The 17,336-nt window shown below is 35.5% G+C and overlaps 1 protein-coding gene across 1 annotated transcript in view; it reads left to right on the top strand.

Annotated features, from left to right (window-relative positions):
• LOC123525331 (UDP-galactose transporter senju-like) overlaps window positions 1-16,794 on the top strand; it is a 29,054-nt gene extending 12,260 nt beyond the window's left edge. Inside the window, exons 3-6 of the mRNA XM_045304301.2 lie at window positions 509-555; window positions 1,899-2,038; window positions 2,790-2,960; window positions 5,340-16,794. Of these exons, the coding sequence (XP_045160236.2) occupies window positions 509-555; window positions 1,899-2,038; window positions 2,790-2,960; window positions 5,340-5,831 (850 nt within the window). The 3' untranslated portion in view covers window positions 5,832-16,794. The remainder of the gene's footprint in view (window positions 1-508; window positions 556-1,898; window positions 2,039-2,789; window positions 2,961-5,339) is intronic.
• Window positions 16,795-17,336: the final 542 nt, after the last annotated feature.

The following is a 17,336-nucleotide window of genomic DNA, read 5'->3' as shown; positions in this document are numbered from 1 at the left end:
CTACTTGAATGTTCAGTTGTATTTATATGATAGTACACATCTCTGAAATTTCTTGAGAATCATTACTATTTGTGGGGATTTCTTTTTGTGGATTCCATGGTCGGGGCAATCCATGAAAATTTATTCGATTCAAACAAGTTTAATTTGTACTAATTTTATGTTTAATCCTTAGCCTGCTGGCGGCAAGCAATTTTGCCTTTACAACCAGTGCAGACCAAAAACAGCCTGCATATCTGTGCAGGCTGATCATGGTCTGCACTGTTCGCTATTCAGTCAGTAAATTTTCAGTTAACACCACTTTGAGTAATAAATGATACTGCCAAAATTGAATTATGGACCAGTCCATTTTAGAAATTAAGCAGGTTAAGGTTGAAATCCACAAATTTATATTTCCATGAAATGGACCAAATGTTTCTGGCCAAAGTACAAAATTTGGTGTCCATAAAATTTAATACTATCACAGTAATTCTCCTGACTTACAAATGATTAATTTTTGCCTCCTTTCTAGGAAACCAGCTTCTTCATTTTTTACTGAGTTTACCAGTAACAAGGAAAGTAAGTACATATTTATTTTTCAAGTTCTTTTCACTATTTATAGTTTGACTTTCTGACAAATTTTGTCGTAAGTCCAGCAGATTTGTCATTTAGTTATCACCTTTTATGACTGATCAATTACACTTAGGGCACACTTAGGGGTCAAAGTTCATAACTTTGGGCACATATTGCTCTGCATTGTGGTGGTCTTGTTTACTTTTATGGCTTGTCAAACATTTCTGTTTTAAGTCAGTAGAGTTGGAAGCTCCAAAAAGTATAATTACCTCCCTTTTGTCTGAAAAGCTAAATTTATACTGATTTTGTATGCAGCTTTAAGACTTTCCAATTGGTTTATATTGTTGAAACATTCCGAGAGCTGTCAAAAGGAACGATGAAATAGATTTTTTATTTCAGAATTAAACAAAAACAACTTAGCTTTGTAAATATACTGGAAAGGGAGATCCTGCTAGAATACTTCAGAAAAAAAGACGTTTTGTTAGTTGTTTTTCCATATTTTATTGACAAGCATAGTTCAGACAAACAAGTTATTTCTCAGTTATTACAGGAAGTATTTTTTCTTGATTTTCACCGACTTTATTTACATGTACCTGTACTGTGTTAGAATATAAACCTGAAGATTGCTACTATGAATGGTATTCCACTTTCCAAAGCTTTATTTACCCTTTTTATCATACTTAATATACTGTAAAATCATTAATATTCGCGGGGGACTAATTTTCATTGATTTCGTGGTTGAGTCAGTCTGCAAAATTTAATCCCAACGAACAAGTAAAATTCCCATTCATTTTATATTCAGAAGTTGAAATCTACGAATTCATGTCTCCACAAAATCGCCGTTTTGACCAAAACCACGAAATTTCATGCCCACGAAATAAAATGATTTTACCGTGTGGACTTACAAATATTACTAGGATATGATTATCAGATCCATTATTGGCATTTTGTCACAGAATTATACAACTTGTCCATTAGCTGCTCTTATAAAAAGATTTTATTCAAGAAAATGGCAATGTTAGTGGTAAAATTTTGTCAAAATATTGTAAGATTGTTGCATTAAATTCAATGTGGATGTTAATATAGAATAGATATGAGCCGCACCATGAGAAAACCAGCATAGTGCATTTGCGACCAGCATGGATCCGGACCAGCATCCACGCAGTCTGGTCAAGATCCATGCTGTTTGCTTTCAAAGCCTATTTTAATTCAAGAAACTGTTAGCGAACAGCATGGGTCCTGACCAGACTGCGCAGATGTGCAGCTGGTCTGGATCCATGCTGGTCGCAAATGCACTATGTTGGTTTTCTCATGATGTGGCTCAAATATACAATATTTGCATATTTCAGCATTACTGTACTACTTTGTGCCAGCGGGACTGTACTGTCTGTATAATAACCTACAGTTTGAGAACTTGGCAAATTATGATCCTACCACATACTACTTACTGTTACAGTTCAGGGTTGTTGTTACAGGAGTTGTCTTTCAGGTATACTTTATTATGTTTTATATCGAGCATAAAATGATCATTCATAATTTTTAATAATTATGATCTAAATTGTAATGTTGAGTACTATATATATGTCAGTAGTACATGTATTGTTTAGCGATATTTATAGAGTAACATTATCATGGTTTTGTGAGGGATGTGACCATGTCAGTAGTAAGTTACTTAGTTAAAAATGGTTTGAATTGGTTCAAGCCAATACTTCAGTTAACTCAAGTTTTGGTAGTAGAGGCCTCTTTTGTCAAGTAAATAAGGTTGCTGACTTCAAATCTGTTTGCCCCTCACTAATTTTGGTTTGAACTAAGTTTGGTGTGTAGAATTGCTTCATGTGAGGAAGCCATCTGTCTGGCAGCCTAAAACAATACCTGGAGGTGCACCAAAATAGGAAAGTGGCCATATGACCTAAATTGTGTCAGTGTGACTCTAAACCACACAGAAGCAAAAAAGCAATGTTGAAAACTTATATAATATATTAGAGAAAAAAAACAGTTCTTTTTATAACATTCAGTGTATGTGACTTTTGTCATAGCCAGATTCCATAGAAATTTAGTTTCTTTAATTAGTCTGTTTTAAGTGTGATGACTAATTCATACATTTTAACCATTTGAATATCATTGCATATGTGTTTTACTTTGAGGTCTGTCCCTGTTGCACAGGTTAGGTAATAATAGTGTTTCTTTTAATTTTACATGGTCATGCCAGAATACAAGTTTTAAATTTTCTCTTTTTTCAGATAATATTTCAGAAGCAGTTGAGTCGTATTCAATGGGTTTCTCTTCTGTTTCTCACATTTGGATGTGTTGTGAAGGAGTATGGTAGAGCTGCAGGGAGTAGTCCTGATACAACTGCTGAGGTCAAAACAAGCTCATTCCTTGATGTACATCTCCTGCTTATCCTTGTGCAGGTAATCAGTGACTAATGTACCATGTATTGTCTTCTTGAATAGATATTTCAGTTATAAATGTCTTTTGAGCATAACATATTAGATGCTGTAAAAATGTTTTTCATGTGGTCAGAATTTCATGGTTTGGTCAATGTGGTAATACAGTTATATTTTAGGGATATAAAAACTTTTGTTTTTTGACCATTGAACATTAACTGAATGGGAAATTTACTGCTTCATTACCGTTTAATTTGGTGTATTGATTCAACCACTAAATCCATGAAAATTAGTCCTCCATGAAAATGATCAATTTCACAGTAATATATATTGCCCTTCTTCATTCTGACATACATGTATATTATTTTACGCCTGTCTCTGAAAGAGCTGGGCGTATTATGTGAACACCCGTGGCGAACAGTTTTCATCCGATCTTCACCAGACTAAGGGGCAATGAGATAGACTCTAAAATTTTCAATGATAGAAATACATTAAATAAAGTCTAAAAATTGATTTCCAAGTCTTTGAAATAACCAAAAAAGATTTCACAAATGTGAAATTTATGATAGTTTTGTTAATATCAATTACAGAAGTTTAAATATTTAATTTAAAGTTGTGATCCGCAAAGAATGACAACTCTGGCCTTGGGCTAGTACTTATAAGAAATGATATCTATTAGTTTACTTCCCATGCAATTACACAATTGAGTGGAAAATGGTTTAAGACACAATATCATACTTTTTTGCACAATAAAAACATATTGGATTTATTCATATGTATTTGATTTACCCCTCAAAACCTGGTTCCTATGATTTTGTCAACTTACTTATGGTAAAAAAATAACTTTAAACAAGCCGATAATAAAATGAAATCCCTGTAAGTATTTCATCGTGCAGATAAGGTTTTGCTTGTATCAAAATGTCACAATAGAAGCACTTTTGTAATACAGAACACCTGGTAGGTTTAGTAAGGTGCAGTTATATTGATCTCTATTTCCTATGCCTACAAATCTCCCCAGATACTCCTGGATTATGGCCCTTGAATTATTAAAAAAACTGCAAATTTAGCTTAGTCCGCTCTCTGAGTCGAACAGTTTTCATCCGATCTTCCACAAACTTGCATAAAATATCAACCAAGCTCCACAACCAGCCGAATTGCCCCAGGCACTCTTGGATTATGGCCCTTGAATTACTCAAAATCTGCGAAATTAGCCTTGTCCACTTAGTCGAGCAGTTTTCATCAGATCTTCAACAAACTTGCTGACAATGTTTGTGGCCATGGTATCTCAGCCAAATACGATGACCAGCCAAATCGCCCTAGGCACCCTCGGATTATGGCCCTTGAATTAGGCCAAGTTCGATGATGGGCATGTTTTGTGACAATCTGCCACTCTTGTTCTTAATTATATATGCAGGGTTTTTTGTCTAGATGATACCAATCGCATAGACAGTAGTCAGTTTTTGAATCAGATGCTGAACCAAAGAAACATTGCCTTGCAGCAATTTAAATTAATATCAAGACTGTAATGATAGAACTACAGTATAGTTCAATCTCATTAGTCATTTTTGTTAGTTAATATTTTGTCCTGATTTAATAATTTTGTTAAGTATACTTTAACACATTGCTGGAAAAACAACCTATGAAGTAATAGAATATTGATATGATTCATAAATCTGAATTTATGTTGAATAGAGTGTGATTTTATAAAGATTTTACTACTTGAATGCAAATAAATGACTTTCTTACAATTCATTAAGGTAGTTCTGCACGTTTGATAAACCGGAAGTGATGGCGTAACGTCATTTTTCCGGAAAACGTAGAATAAAGCCTGGATTCGGCATACGGAAATGAACATGATTTTATGATTTAATCGAAACCTGTGAGTAAATTTATTACAATGGCACTATTGCTATATTTGTAAAGTCAAAATAGGATATTAAAACATATGACACGTTAAAAAAAATCAAAAAATGTCTTAAAATTAGCGTGCAATGTCCGGTTCACTTTAATCTTGGTTAAATATCTCAGAAATAAGCACACGGACCTATAAATTTTATTTCAACAAATTATAGGCCATGTGTTTATTTACAACTGTGAGAAGTTTCATCAAATTCTACATTGTAGAAAAATTTCTATTCTCGAAAATGTTATGAAAGTTATGATTTTCCCATAGGCTCCCATTATGAAATATTGCGTAAGGTCCAAATTTTTCAGTCTAGCAAAAAATCAAGCACACGACCCTACTCGTTTTATTTGATGAATGTTCTAGGTATATTCTGAAGTTTTGAAAAATCAGAGTTTAATCATATTCTACATTGTAGAAAATTTTTCCATCCAAACGTGCAGAACTACCTTAAGGCTAATGAATGTTACAACACTTCAGTTAGAGTTTTCTTTTTTCAGGTGTTTTGTTCGTGTTTTGCTGGTGTCTACAATGAGTATCTACTGAAAGGGCGTGGCTTAGATATTCATATAATGATGCAGAATGTCTTCATGTACATGGATTCTATTCTCTGTAACGGACTAATCCTTGCATACAAAGGGCAGCTAACTGATGCATTCACTGTGTCTAGTCTTTCGTCCATCTTTCAAGTCAATGTCATATTTATAATATTAAATAATGCCGCCATTGGCATTGTTGTTAGTTTATTTTTACGATCTCTGAACTCTATTCTCAAGACATTTGCTAGTGCTTTAGAACTGATGTTCACAGCTGTTTTATGCTGGATTATATTTGGTATAGCAGTTGATATTTACACAGTTATAGCTATCTTCATAGTGTCAGCAGCCACTTTTCTCTATGCTCACAATCCGGTAGTGAATGTGCCTAAAAGTGAAGTTGTCCACCAAAAGGAGAATGGTGCTTCAGACACAAAAACTGTGCAGTCTGTTTAACTTTTAATCTACTAACTTTTGTGATTTATAGGCACTGACCTCCAGATTTTGGCTAAAAATGATATTTCTTTCAGATGGAAGTTTGATCATATTATGAACATTTGAATATTAGTTGTTGTTTCTAAACTATCATTAAATTGCCACATCAAGAAAAAAAAAGATGCCAGCATCAGGAAGCAAACCCAAGCCGCTGTTGCAGTTAAAATTTTTCCTCTGTCTTTACAATATGCCAGTTCCACCACATTGGACTATGTGTTTAGTGTATTAAATATAGATCTGTGTAATTTAAGGCAGTTTACCTCAGGTAAAGCATTACAAACACTTTTCGATATTCATAGTAAATATTAGTAAAGAACAACTAATTCTCATATGTACCTAGTATTATAGTCTGTCAGTAATTAAATTTCTAAGTTTTCTTAAGAAATAGGTTAATTTCCTGGTAACTAATTTTTAAAAAAAATTGTTGTCCAATGATCTGCAGACCAGTGCCTTTAATGACTGAACAAATTTTATTTATTGTATTGTTTGTTTGTTTTGGGTTTAACGCCGTTTTTCAACAGTATTTCAGTCATGTAACAGCGGGCAGTTAACCTAACCAGTGTTCCTGGATTCTGTACCAGTACAAACCTGTTCTCCGCAAGTAACTGCCAACTTCCCCACATGAATCAGAGGTGGAGGACTAATGATTTCAGACACAATGTCGTTTATCAAATAGTCATGGAGAACATATGCCCTGCCCGAGGATCGAACTCACGACCCCGCAATCCGTAGACCAACGCTCTACCTACTGAGCTAAGCGGGCCATTAGTGGTGGGAGCATATAGATTTGGTCTTGTCCGTCCGTGTGTGCATGATAAGAACTTGTGCACCTACTATTTTTCATCTGGGTCAGCCTCATATTTCCAGAGTTATGGCCCCTGAAATAGTCAAAAATGCACATTTTCACCTTGTGACACGCCTAACTCAAAAAGTATTATATATAAATTGATTAAACCTTGCAGGAGTCTTGATCATGATATGAACTTGGGCACCTCCAATCTTTTGTCTGCCTCAACCCTCTGAAATAGTCAAAATTGCACTTTTTCACCTCTTGACGCACCTAGCTCAAAAAGTATATGATATAAATGGATGAAATCTTGTATGAGTCTTTATCATGTTATAAACTTGCACACCTCTTATTTTTTGGCTGGCTCCACCCCCTATTTTTAAAGTTATGGCCCCTGAAATAGTAAAAGAATACACATTTTCACCTAATTATGTGCCTAGCTTAAAAAGTGTTTAATGTAAATTCACGAAACCATGTTTGAGTCTTTATTGTGATGTGACACTTGGCATTCTTCTTGAGAATCTTAGCTCTTATTACAGAGTTATTGTCCTTCAAATAGCCAAAGTAGTGGATTTTTTGTTTGTGATGCTCATAGCTGAAAAAGTATATGGCCTAGAATAATGAATCCTTTTCATACAATGTTTGTTGAGGCAATACCCTATTAAGACTGCAATTAGAATTATTTCCCCTTAATTGTGACAAATGTACCAGTGGGGACACACACTGTGTCCTACAGACATATTCTGGTTTCAGTTTAGTCCCATCTTGTATTAATTTTCTCACATTTCGTACTCTACATTTAAACTTTCTGCTCCCATTTTCCTTGGCATTTTCAGAATTTTCTATACAATGAAACTCTGCTCACTGGATTATCAGTTACTGGAGCACGCTGACTTATTTGAGCAATACCTTATTGGTTCTCGGCTGTTTTTTTCCTTCTGGATTACTCAAAACTGGATATTTCAGTTATTTGCTTATCAGCATGCAGCTTTGATCAACAGCTGTTTTGCCATACTAGTATTCAAACTTTTGTCACTAGTATAAGTACCAATTGCTTTTCAAGTAGATGTTTGCAGAAAAATATGCTTGAAGTAAATTATAAAATATATAAATTATAAAAAAATATTAATGACTGTGTAACCCTTACCATGCTGGACACAATTATTCTTAGCCTTTGTGACCAGTGTAGATCAAGATCAGTATGCACATCCATGCAGTCTGATTATGGTCTGCACTGTTTGCCATTCAGCCAGTATATTTTTGGTAAACACCCCTGTTAACAGTTAATGGTACTGTCCAAATTGAAAGATGGACAAGTTCATTATAGAAATCTAGTAGGATAAGGGCTAAAGTAGTGATTTCATTTTTTAGCTCGACTATTCGAAGAATAAGTAGAGCTATCCTACTCACCACGGCGTCGGCGTCACACATTGGGTTAAGTTTTTCGTAACAGTCCACATTTTGACAAAGTCTTTTGAGATAAAGCTTTGAAACTTTCAACACTTGTTTACCATCATCATGGCCAGTTATAGACAAGAGCACATAACTCCATCAAGGATTTTGGCTGAATTATGGCCCCTTTTGACTTAGAAATCATGGTTAAGTTTTTCGTACCAGTTCATATTTTGACAAAGTCTTTTGAGATAAAGCTTTGAAACTTTCAACACTTGTTTACCATCACCATGTCCAGTTATAGGCAAGAGCACATAACTCCATCAAGGATTTTGGCTGAATTATGGCCCATTTTGACTTAGAAATCTGGGTTAATATTTCGTACCAGTCCACATCTTGACAAAGTCTTTTGAGATAAAGCTTTGAAACTTTTAACACTTGTTTACCATCACCATGTCCAGTTATAGGCAAGAGCACATAACTCCATCAAGGATTTTGACTGAATTATGGCCCCTTTTGACTTAGAAATCATGGTTAAGTTTTTCGTACCAGTTCATATTTTGACAAAGTCTTTAGAGATAAAGCTTTGAAACTTTCAACACTTGGTTACCATCACCATGTCCAGTTATAGGCAAGAGTACATAACTCCATCACGGATTTTGGCTGAATTATGGCCCTTTTTGACTTAGAAATCTGGGTTAATATTTCGTACCAGTTCATATTTTGACAAAGTCTTTTGAGATAAAGCTTTGAAACTTTCAACATCTGTTTACCATCACCATGTCCAGTTATAGGCAAGAGTACATAACTCCATCAAGGATTTTGGCTGAATTATGGCCCTTTTTGACTGAGAAATCTTGGTTAAGTTTTTCGTACCAGTTCATATTTTTTGTAAAGTTTAGACATATGGCTTTGAAACTTTTATCACTTGTTTAGTATAATAGTCTTTATCTGTAGGAAAGAGAACATAACTCTGTCATCTATTTTGGCTGAATTATGGCCCATTTTTTGGTCCATGTTTTGTCAAAACTATTTGACATATGGCTTTTAGACTTTGAACACTTGTTTATCATTATGATTTCCATCTGTAGGCAAGAGTACATAACTATTTTGACTGAATTATGGCCCTTTTTGGACTTTGAAATTGGCTCATATATTGCCATTTAGTGCAAGACTTATTGAAATCAAAGTAATACAGGAACATTGTTTGTCTAATCTATTTATTTCTTTTGTCTGAATATCCGTGGAAATATTTTGACACCATTCTTCAATCAATTCTTCGAATAGTCGAGCGCGCTGTCATCAGACAGCTCTTGTTTTTTTTAGATGATATCTCAATGTGAGTGGAGACTGAAGATTATAGGGTATTAGAAGCATAATGTAAAATTACATACTGGAAGGTTTTGTTTTATATTAAAACATTTAGCAATCCAACGGATATATTTTCTCATAAACTGAACATTATTTAAGAAATAATAAGTTCCCAAACATGGTTTATCGTAGAATAACTCGAGTTTTGAGTTCTTATGTGTAAGAATATATCACGAAGGCCGTAGGCCTGAGTGATATATTGTTTTGCGTAAGAACATAAAACACAGGTCATTCTACGATAAATCACACTAATAGTCTTGGGAACTTATTATTTCGATTCTAACACGACATACTAGTATCAACAGTGTTAGAAAAAATGGTAACTACTTTTTATGACCGTGCTATGTATCTAGATCGGATGATGTCATAGCACGCGATTGGTTTATTGCAGAATAACCCGAAATAGATTTTTCTCTATATGTGGTTGTGTTAGAATTCTATATATATGGAATTGAATAGGTGTTTTTTGGGGGGTGGGGGGGAAATGAAAGAATTTGTATAAAAAAATCTAGCATGTTTATAGATGTAGTAACGGTTCTAATACTTAATTGTATAGAATGGGCTAGCACCATTTCGACCACTGTTGATAAAGTTATATAAAATTTTACACGTGGAATATTCTTTAGAAATTTACATCATCAGTTGAATCATCATGATTTCATGCAAGCTTTTCATGTCATATTAGTTTAATCCAGTGGACACAAAAACTTACGCAATTAACCTTTAGCCTGCTGGTGACAAGTGATTGCCTTTGCGACCAGTGCCAACCAAGATCAGCCTGCACGGATTGTCTGCACTCACCGCTATTCAGTCAATAAATTTTCAGTGAACTCCCCTTTGAAAAATAAATGGTTTTGCCTAAATTGAACGATGGACCAGTCCATTTTAGAAATTTAGCAGGCTACGGGTTAGCTTAAATGACTGTGAAGTTCCTAGTGGTAGTATATGGCTTTGTGTGTGTTGATTCTATGCATTTGGCACATTAATCAAACTGCCTTTTCTCAAACAGCAAAGCTAAGTTAGCTGAACACGTGCCATTGAACATGTTTATCAATAGTCATAAAAAGAACGCTATATAAATGTGGTATTATGTATAGTAATAGTGTATGTAATCTGCATATATATTTTTTTTATTTCAATCTGTAAACGCTTAGTGTGGTATATATTTCCTTGAACAAAGCCTTTTGTTTACCAGATTTGTGATACTTGATCACAATAAAGTGTACTTGAGCATAACAGCAGTGTGTAACATTTGTTTTTAATTTATTTTTGTTTTACAAAATTTTATTAGTAATCAAACAGACAATGCAGCCTATGTTTTCTATCTTTTCCTGATAGCTCTACTTTCCCAGATATTCTTTTGTTATCTAAATAGCTTAAGAAATCCATCTTATTACCTGATACAGAAAGTGCAATACTGCTGCTTGCCAATTGAATTTTATTACCCCTTATCATGCTTGGCACAATTGATTCTGCCTTTGCAACCAGTGTAGATCATGATCAGCCTGCACATCCGTGCTGTCCAATCATGATCTGCAATGTTCGCCATTCAGTCAGTACATTTTTGATAAGCACCCATTTTAATAGTTAATGGTAATGTCCAAACTGAAAGATGGGCAAGTTCATTATAGAAATTTAGCAGGGTAAGGGTTAGTATACCGTATCTTACAAAAATCTACAATGTATACTAGTAATGAACAGAATTGTTACAATATTTACATTATGTACCATTTTTACTTAAAGTATATTACTTTGTAATATTTAAATAACAAGTAAAAATCCCTCCAAGTGTGAAAAAATATTGATTCTTCTGTAACATTTTCTAGATACAATATACTTGTGTAATTTCCTTAGTTCTGCATTAGGTAACATATAAAAGTGCTCTAAAAATAACTTTTAGGACATGTATTCCAGCCAGATTTTTTTCAGTACTTCTCAAAACAAAAAAGTGCTCTGCTTTTATCTGTCAGTTTTTTCACGTGCATTTTACTCTGAACCCGTTCACTTAATGCTAGGGAAAGCACAGATCTACCGGTACACATTGCAGGGTTGTGAGTTCAATCCCTGGTTAGGTCTATGTTCTCTGTGACAATATGATTAAAAGTATTGTATTGTGTTTGAAATCATTCTTCCTCCATCTTCAATTTATGTGTAGAAGTTGGCAGAACATTGAATGATCTCAGATAAACACTTTACCATATAAACATGGTCCTAGTTTTTATATTTCCAAACTTTTAAAAAAGTTATTGAAACTGGGTTGATGAAAATATGAAAATATTTGTAATGTTTTCTTTTTTCCTGTGTTTATCAGCTCACCTTGAGCAAGAAGTGCTCAAGATGAGCTTTTGTGATCGCCCTGTGTCAGTCATCCGTCATTCGTCAACAGTTTGGCTGTTAACACTCTAGAGGTCACAATTTTGGCCCAATCTTAATGACACTTGGTCCGAATGTTACCATCAATAAAATCTTGGATGAGTTCAATATTGGGTCATTGGGGTCAAAAACTAGGTCACCAGGTCAAATCTAAGGAAAAGCTTGTTAACATTCTAGAGGCCACATTTATGATTTTATCTTCATGAATCTTTGCCAGAATGTTAATCTTGATGATCTTTAGGTCAAGTTCAAATCTTGGTCATGTGGGGTCAAGAACTAGTTCACCAGGTTAAATCAAAGAAAAAGCTTGTTAACACCATAGAGGCCTCATTTGTGACTGTATCTTCATGAAACTTGGTCAGAATGTTAACCTTGATGATCTTTAGGTCAAGTTCGAATCTGGGTCATGTGGGGTCAAAAACTAGGTCACCAGGTCAAATCAAAGGAAAAGCTTGTTAACACCATAGAGGTCTCATTTATGACTGTATCTTCATGAAACTTATTCAGAATGTTAACCTTGATGATCTTTAGGTCAAGTTCAGATCTGAGTCATAGCGGATCAAAAACTAGGTCACCAGGTCAAATCAGAGGAAAAGCTTGTTAACACTCTAGAGGCCACATTTGTGACCATATCTTATTGGTTAGAATGTTAATCTTGAGAATTTTTAGGTCAAGTTTAAATCTGATTCAGGTGGGGTCAAAAACTAGGTCACCGGGTCAAATCAAAAGAAAAGCTAGTTAACACACTATAAGCCATATTTATGACTTATCTTAATGAAACTTGGTCAGAATGTTAATGTTGATGATCTTTAGGTTATGTTCAAATATGGGTCAGATGGGGTCGAAAACAACGTCACCAGGTCAGAACAAAGGAAAAGCTTGTTAACACTCTAGAGGCCATATTTATGACTGTATCTTCATGAAACTTGATCAGAATGTTAACCTTGATGATCTTTAGGTCAGGCTGGAATCTGGGTCATGTGGGGTCAAAAACAAGGCAAATCAGAGGAAAAGCTAGTTAACACTCTAGAGGCCATATTTATGACCATATCTTAATGAAACTTGATCAGAATGTTAATCTTGAAGATCTTTAGGTCAAGTTTGAATCTGGGTCAGTTGGGGTCATAAACTAGGTCACCAGGTCAAATCAAAGGTAAAGCTTGTTAACACTCTAGAGACCTAATTTTAAGTTTGAAACTCATGGGAATGACAGAATGTTTGTCTTGATGACTTCTAGGTCAGGTTTGAATCTGGGTCATGTGGGGTAAAAAACTAGGTCACCAGGCCAAATCAAAAGTTAAGCTTGTTAACAATCTAGATGTCAAATTTCTGACTGTCTTCATGAAACTTGGTCAGAATGTAAATCTTGATGATCTTTAGGCCAAGTTGGAATCAGAGTCATATGGGGTCAAAAATTAGGTCACAAGGTCAAGTCAAAGGGAAAGCTAGTGAACACTCTAGAGACCTTATTTATGACCATATCTTCATGAAACTTGGTCAGAATGTTAATCTTAATGATCATAAGGTAAAGTTCTAATCTGGGTCAGGTGGGGTCAAAAACTAGGTCACCAGGCCAAATCAAAAGTAAAGCTTGTTAACAATCTAGAAGCCACATTTATGACTATCTGTATGAAATTTGGTGAGAATGTTAATCTTGATGATCTTTAGATAAAGTTCGATTCTGGGTCATGTGGGGTCAAAATCTAGGTCACTAGGTCAGATTTAAGGAAAAACTAGTTATCACTATAGAGGCCACATTTTTATGCCCCCAAAGGGAGGCATATAGTTTTTGAACCGTCTGTCTGTCTGTCGGTCTGTCAGTCTGTCGGTCCGTCCGCAATTTTCGTGTCCGGTCCATATCTTTGTCATCGATGGATGGATTTTCAAATTACTAGACATGAATGTGTACCACAGTAAGACGACGTGCAGTGCGCAAGACCCAGGTCTGTAGCTCAAAGGTCAAGGTCACACTTAGACGTTAAAGGATAGTGCACTGATGGGCGTGTCCGGTCCATATCTTTGTCATCGATGGATGGATTTTCAAATAACTTGGCATGAATGTGTACCACAGTAAGACGACGTGCAGTGCGCAAGACCCAGGTGCGTAGCTCAAAGGTCAAGGTCACACTTAGACGTTAAAGGATAGTGCATTGATGGGTGTGTCCGGTCCATATCTTTGTCATCGATGGATGGATTTTCAAATAACTTGGCATGAATGTGTACCACAGTAAGACGACGTGTCACACGCAAGACCCAGGTCCGTAGCTCAAAGGTCAAGGTCACACTTAGACGTTAAAGATCATTTTTCATGATAGTGCATTGATGGGCATGTCCGGTCCATATCTTTGTCATTCATGCATGGATTTTAAAATAACTATGCATGAATGTGTGACACAGTAAGACGATGTGTCGCGCGCAAGACCCAGCTCCGTAGGTCAAAGGTCCTAAACTCTTAACATCAGCCATAACTATTCATTCAAAGTGCCATCGGGGGCATGTGTCATCCTACGGAGACAGCTCTTGTTGACCATATCTTAATGAAACTTGGTCAGAATGTTAATCTTGATGATCTTTAGGTCAATAGGCCAGGTGAGCGATACAGGGCCTTCATGGCCCTCTTGTTTTGTAGTTTCATACTAAATATTGTGTGTTAAGAATTTATAATTTTACTGTTCAATTTAGATAATGTATGCCTTATACATATTTATGCCACCTTAAAAGGAGATGGGATATATTACTTAGCGCACGGTCAGTTGTTTTACAAACAGCTCTTGTTAATAATGAATACATGAACGCAGAGTTCTAAAAATGTAGTGTTAATTATCATGATACAAAAAGCTTAAGGATGTTTCTCATTGTGAGGTGGCTCTGTTGCCCAGAGGTTAAAGTCACTGGCTTTGAATCACTTGCACCTCAATACATTTGGTTCAACACCTTGCTTGTGTAGGTTTTTTCATGTGTAGAAGCCTGGAAGGTCGGCGCTTCTACTGATGTGCTTGCTTGTGATGATACAATGCTCTTAGTTGCACCTGTGGTCTTTCGTAAAATCAGAAGTTGTCATATGACCTATAATTATGTCAGTGTGGCATTAAACCCAACAAAAAGAAACATTTTATTAATTGCTGATTTCTGAAATGTATGTGTATGGGTGTTCGGGTTTAACGTCTTTTTCAACAATTTTCTGAAATGTATCTATATAACAAATGTATGATCTACTGTTTTATAAACTTATTACTCTGCCTTCTGACAATCTGTTAATTTCCCCTTGGCAAGAACTTCTCTATGTCGATTTTCTCAAAAGACACTGTAAATGGTTCGTCCTCCGCCCCTGATTCATAATGGGAAATTTGTCCTTTGCTAGTCGAGAACGATTGAAAATGGGAACACTGGTTAAGGATACCTAACCAAGAAACAAAACATTAATACTTAAAAAAAAAAAAAAAAAAAAAAAAAAAAAATATCAAACATATCTACACAGGCTGAATTGCTGAATATGTTCTCACTGGTTTGACAGACAGAATCAATGAGCGTATTTCCAATGTAATCATGTTGTGTTAACATTTACCCTGCTATATTTAAAAAATGAACTATTCTATGATTCAATTTGGGCAGTACTATTTATTATTCAAAGGGGTGTTCACTGAAAATTTACTGACTGAATAGCAGACAGTGCAGACCAAGATCAGTATGATCATGGTCTGCACTGGTTGCAAAGGCAGAATAACTTTCCGCCAGCAGGCTAAAGGTTAACAAGTGAAAATGACATTATATCAAAACTGACTGTATAACTGTTACTGTATTAGTTTGATAGATTTGTTGTTTTTGTTGAACGAAGTTATTGTATGTATGAGTGAGAATTAACATTATAAACTTAAGAGGTTGCTAACAGTATTTTATGTTTTTAATATTTATGTCTCCCACCACACAGTGGTGTGGGAGACATATTGATTTACTCAAGTCTGTGTGTGTGTGTGTGTCTGTCTGTCTGTCACAAAGTTTGTCCGCACTCTAAGTCGAACATTTCTCATCCGATTTTCACCAAACTTAAACAAAATGTGTTTGACCATAAGACCTCGGCCAGAATCGATAACTAGCCAAATCGGTCTAGGCGTCTTGGAGTTATGGCCCTTGAATTACCAAAAATCGGCCTTTTTATTCTTGTCCGCACTCTAATTCGAAGATTTCTCATCCAATCTTCACCAAACTTGAACAAAATGTGTTTGACCATGAGGCCTCGGCCAAGTTTGATAACTAGCCAAATCGGTCCAGGCATTTTGGAGTTACGGCCCTTGAATTATCGAAAAATTGGCCTTTTTACTCTTGTCCACACTCTAAGTCGAACATTTCTCATTCGATCTTCACCAAACTTGAACAAAATGTGTTTGATCATGAGACTTCGGCCAGGTTCAATAACTAGCCAAATCGGTCCAGGCATTTTGGAGTTACGGCCCTTGAATTACCGAAAAATCCGCCTTTTTACTCTTGTCTGCTCTTTAAGTCAAACATTTCTCACCCGATCTTCACCAAACTTGAACAAAATGTGTTTGGCCATAAGACCTTAGCCAAGTACGATAACTAGCCAGATCCGCTCAGGCATTTTTGATTTATGGCCCTTGAATTACTGATTGGATCCACTCATCCAGACCATCTAATTGGATCCACTCGTCTAAACCATCTAGAGAAACTAGACATTTTTCATAGGGGCAGTGGTGGGAGACATGCGCTTTTCTCAAAAGCATCTCTAGTTTCAAGCTAGTTTTAGGTTATAGTGTGCATACTTTAACAATATCATAGAATACAGACACTGTATATATTCTTCTTACATTGATTGTTGCCATGTTTTTATTTTGTTTCCAAAGATGGATGTGTTACTGACTTTTATTTAGTTTGACTAAGGGACATTTCCTTCTTTATATAATATTAGATATAAGTGTTGGTAATATTTATTTGATAATGGCATATTTTATGTACATACTTCTTAATAAAATGAATGGAAGCTATCTTGAAGTAGTGTTATATCTTCTCTGATATATTACTCTGTGTCAATGGTTTTATACCACCATGGTGGCATCCAGTACACTCATTACTGCATTGTGAAGTGGGAATATTACTGCAAGGTAATGCAGCCCTGTAGCAGTTTCAGTTTTGGAAATAAATTACTGAAATTGTTATTATTTAGAGGCTCTCCAGCCGTTCCTAGTTTTCCTAGTTTTTAGCTCATCTGTCAGGAAGTGACAAGGTGAGCTATTGTGACCGCTTGATGTCCGTCGTGCGTCGTCAGTCTTGCATAGTGCGTCGTCCGTCAACAATTTCTAAAAAAATCTTCTTGAATTCCACTAGGTAGAATTACACCAAACTTCACAGGAATGATCCTTGGGTGGCCCCTTTCAAAATTGTTCAAAGAATTGAATTCCATGCAGAACTCTGGTTGCCATGGCAACCGAAAGGAAAAACTTTAAAATTCTTCTTGTCCAAAACTACAGGGCCTAGAGCTTTGATATCTGGTGTGTAGCATCATCGAGTGGTCCTTTACCAAAATTGTT

The sequence above is a fragment of the Mercenaria mercenaria genome, chromosome 1 (assembly GCF_021730395.1).
Source record: "Mercenaria mercenaria strain notata chromosome 1, MADL_Memer_1, whole genome shotgun sequence".
Taxonomy (NCBI): domain Eukaryota; kingdom Metazoa; phylum Mollusca; class Bivalvia; order Venerida; family Veneridae; genus Mercenaria; species Mercenaria mercenaria.
The sequence above is the reverse complement of the archived record's forward strand: the minus strand, read 5'-3'. Positions and strand labels throughout refer to the sequence as shown.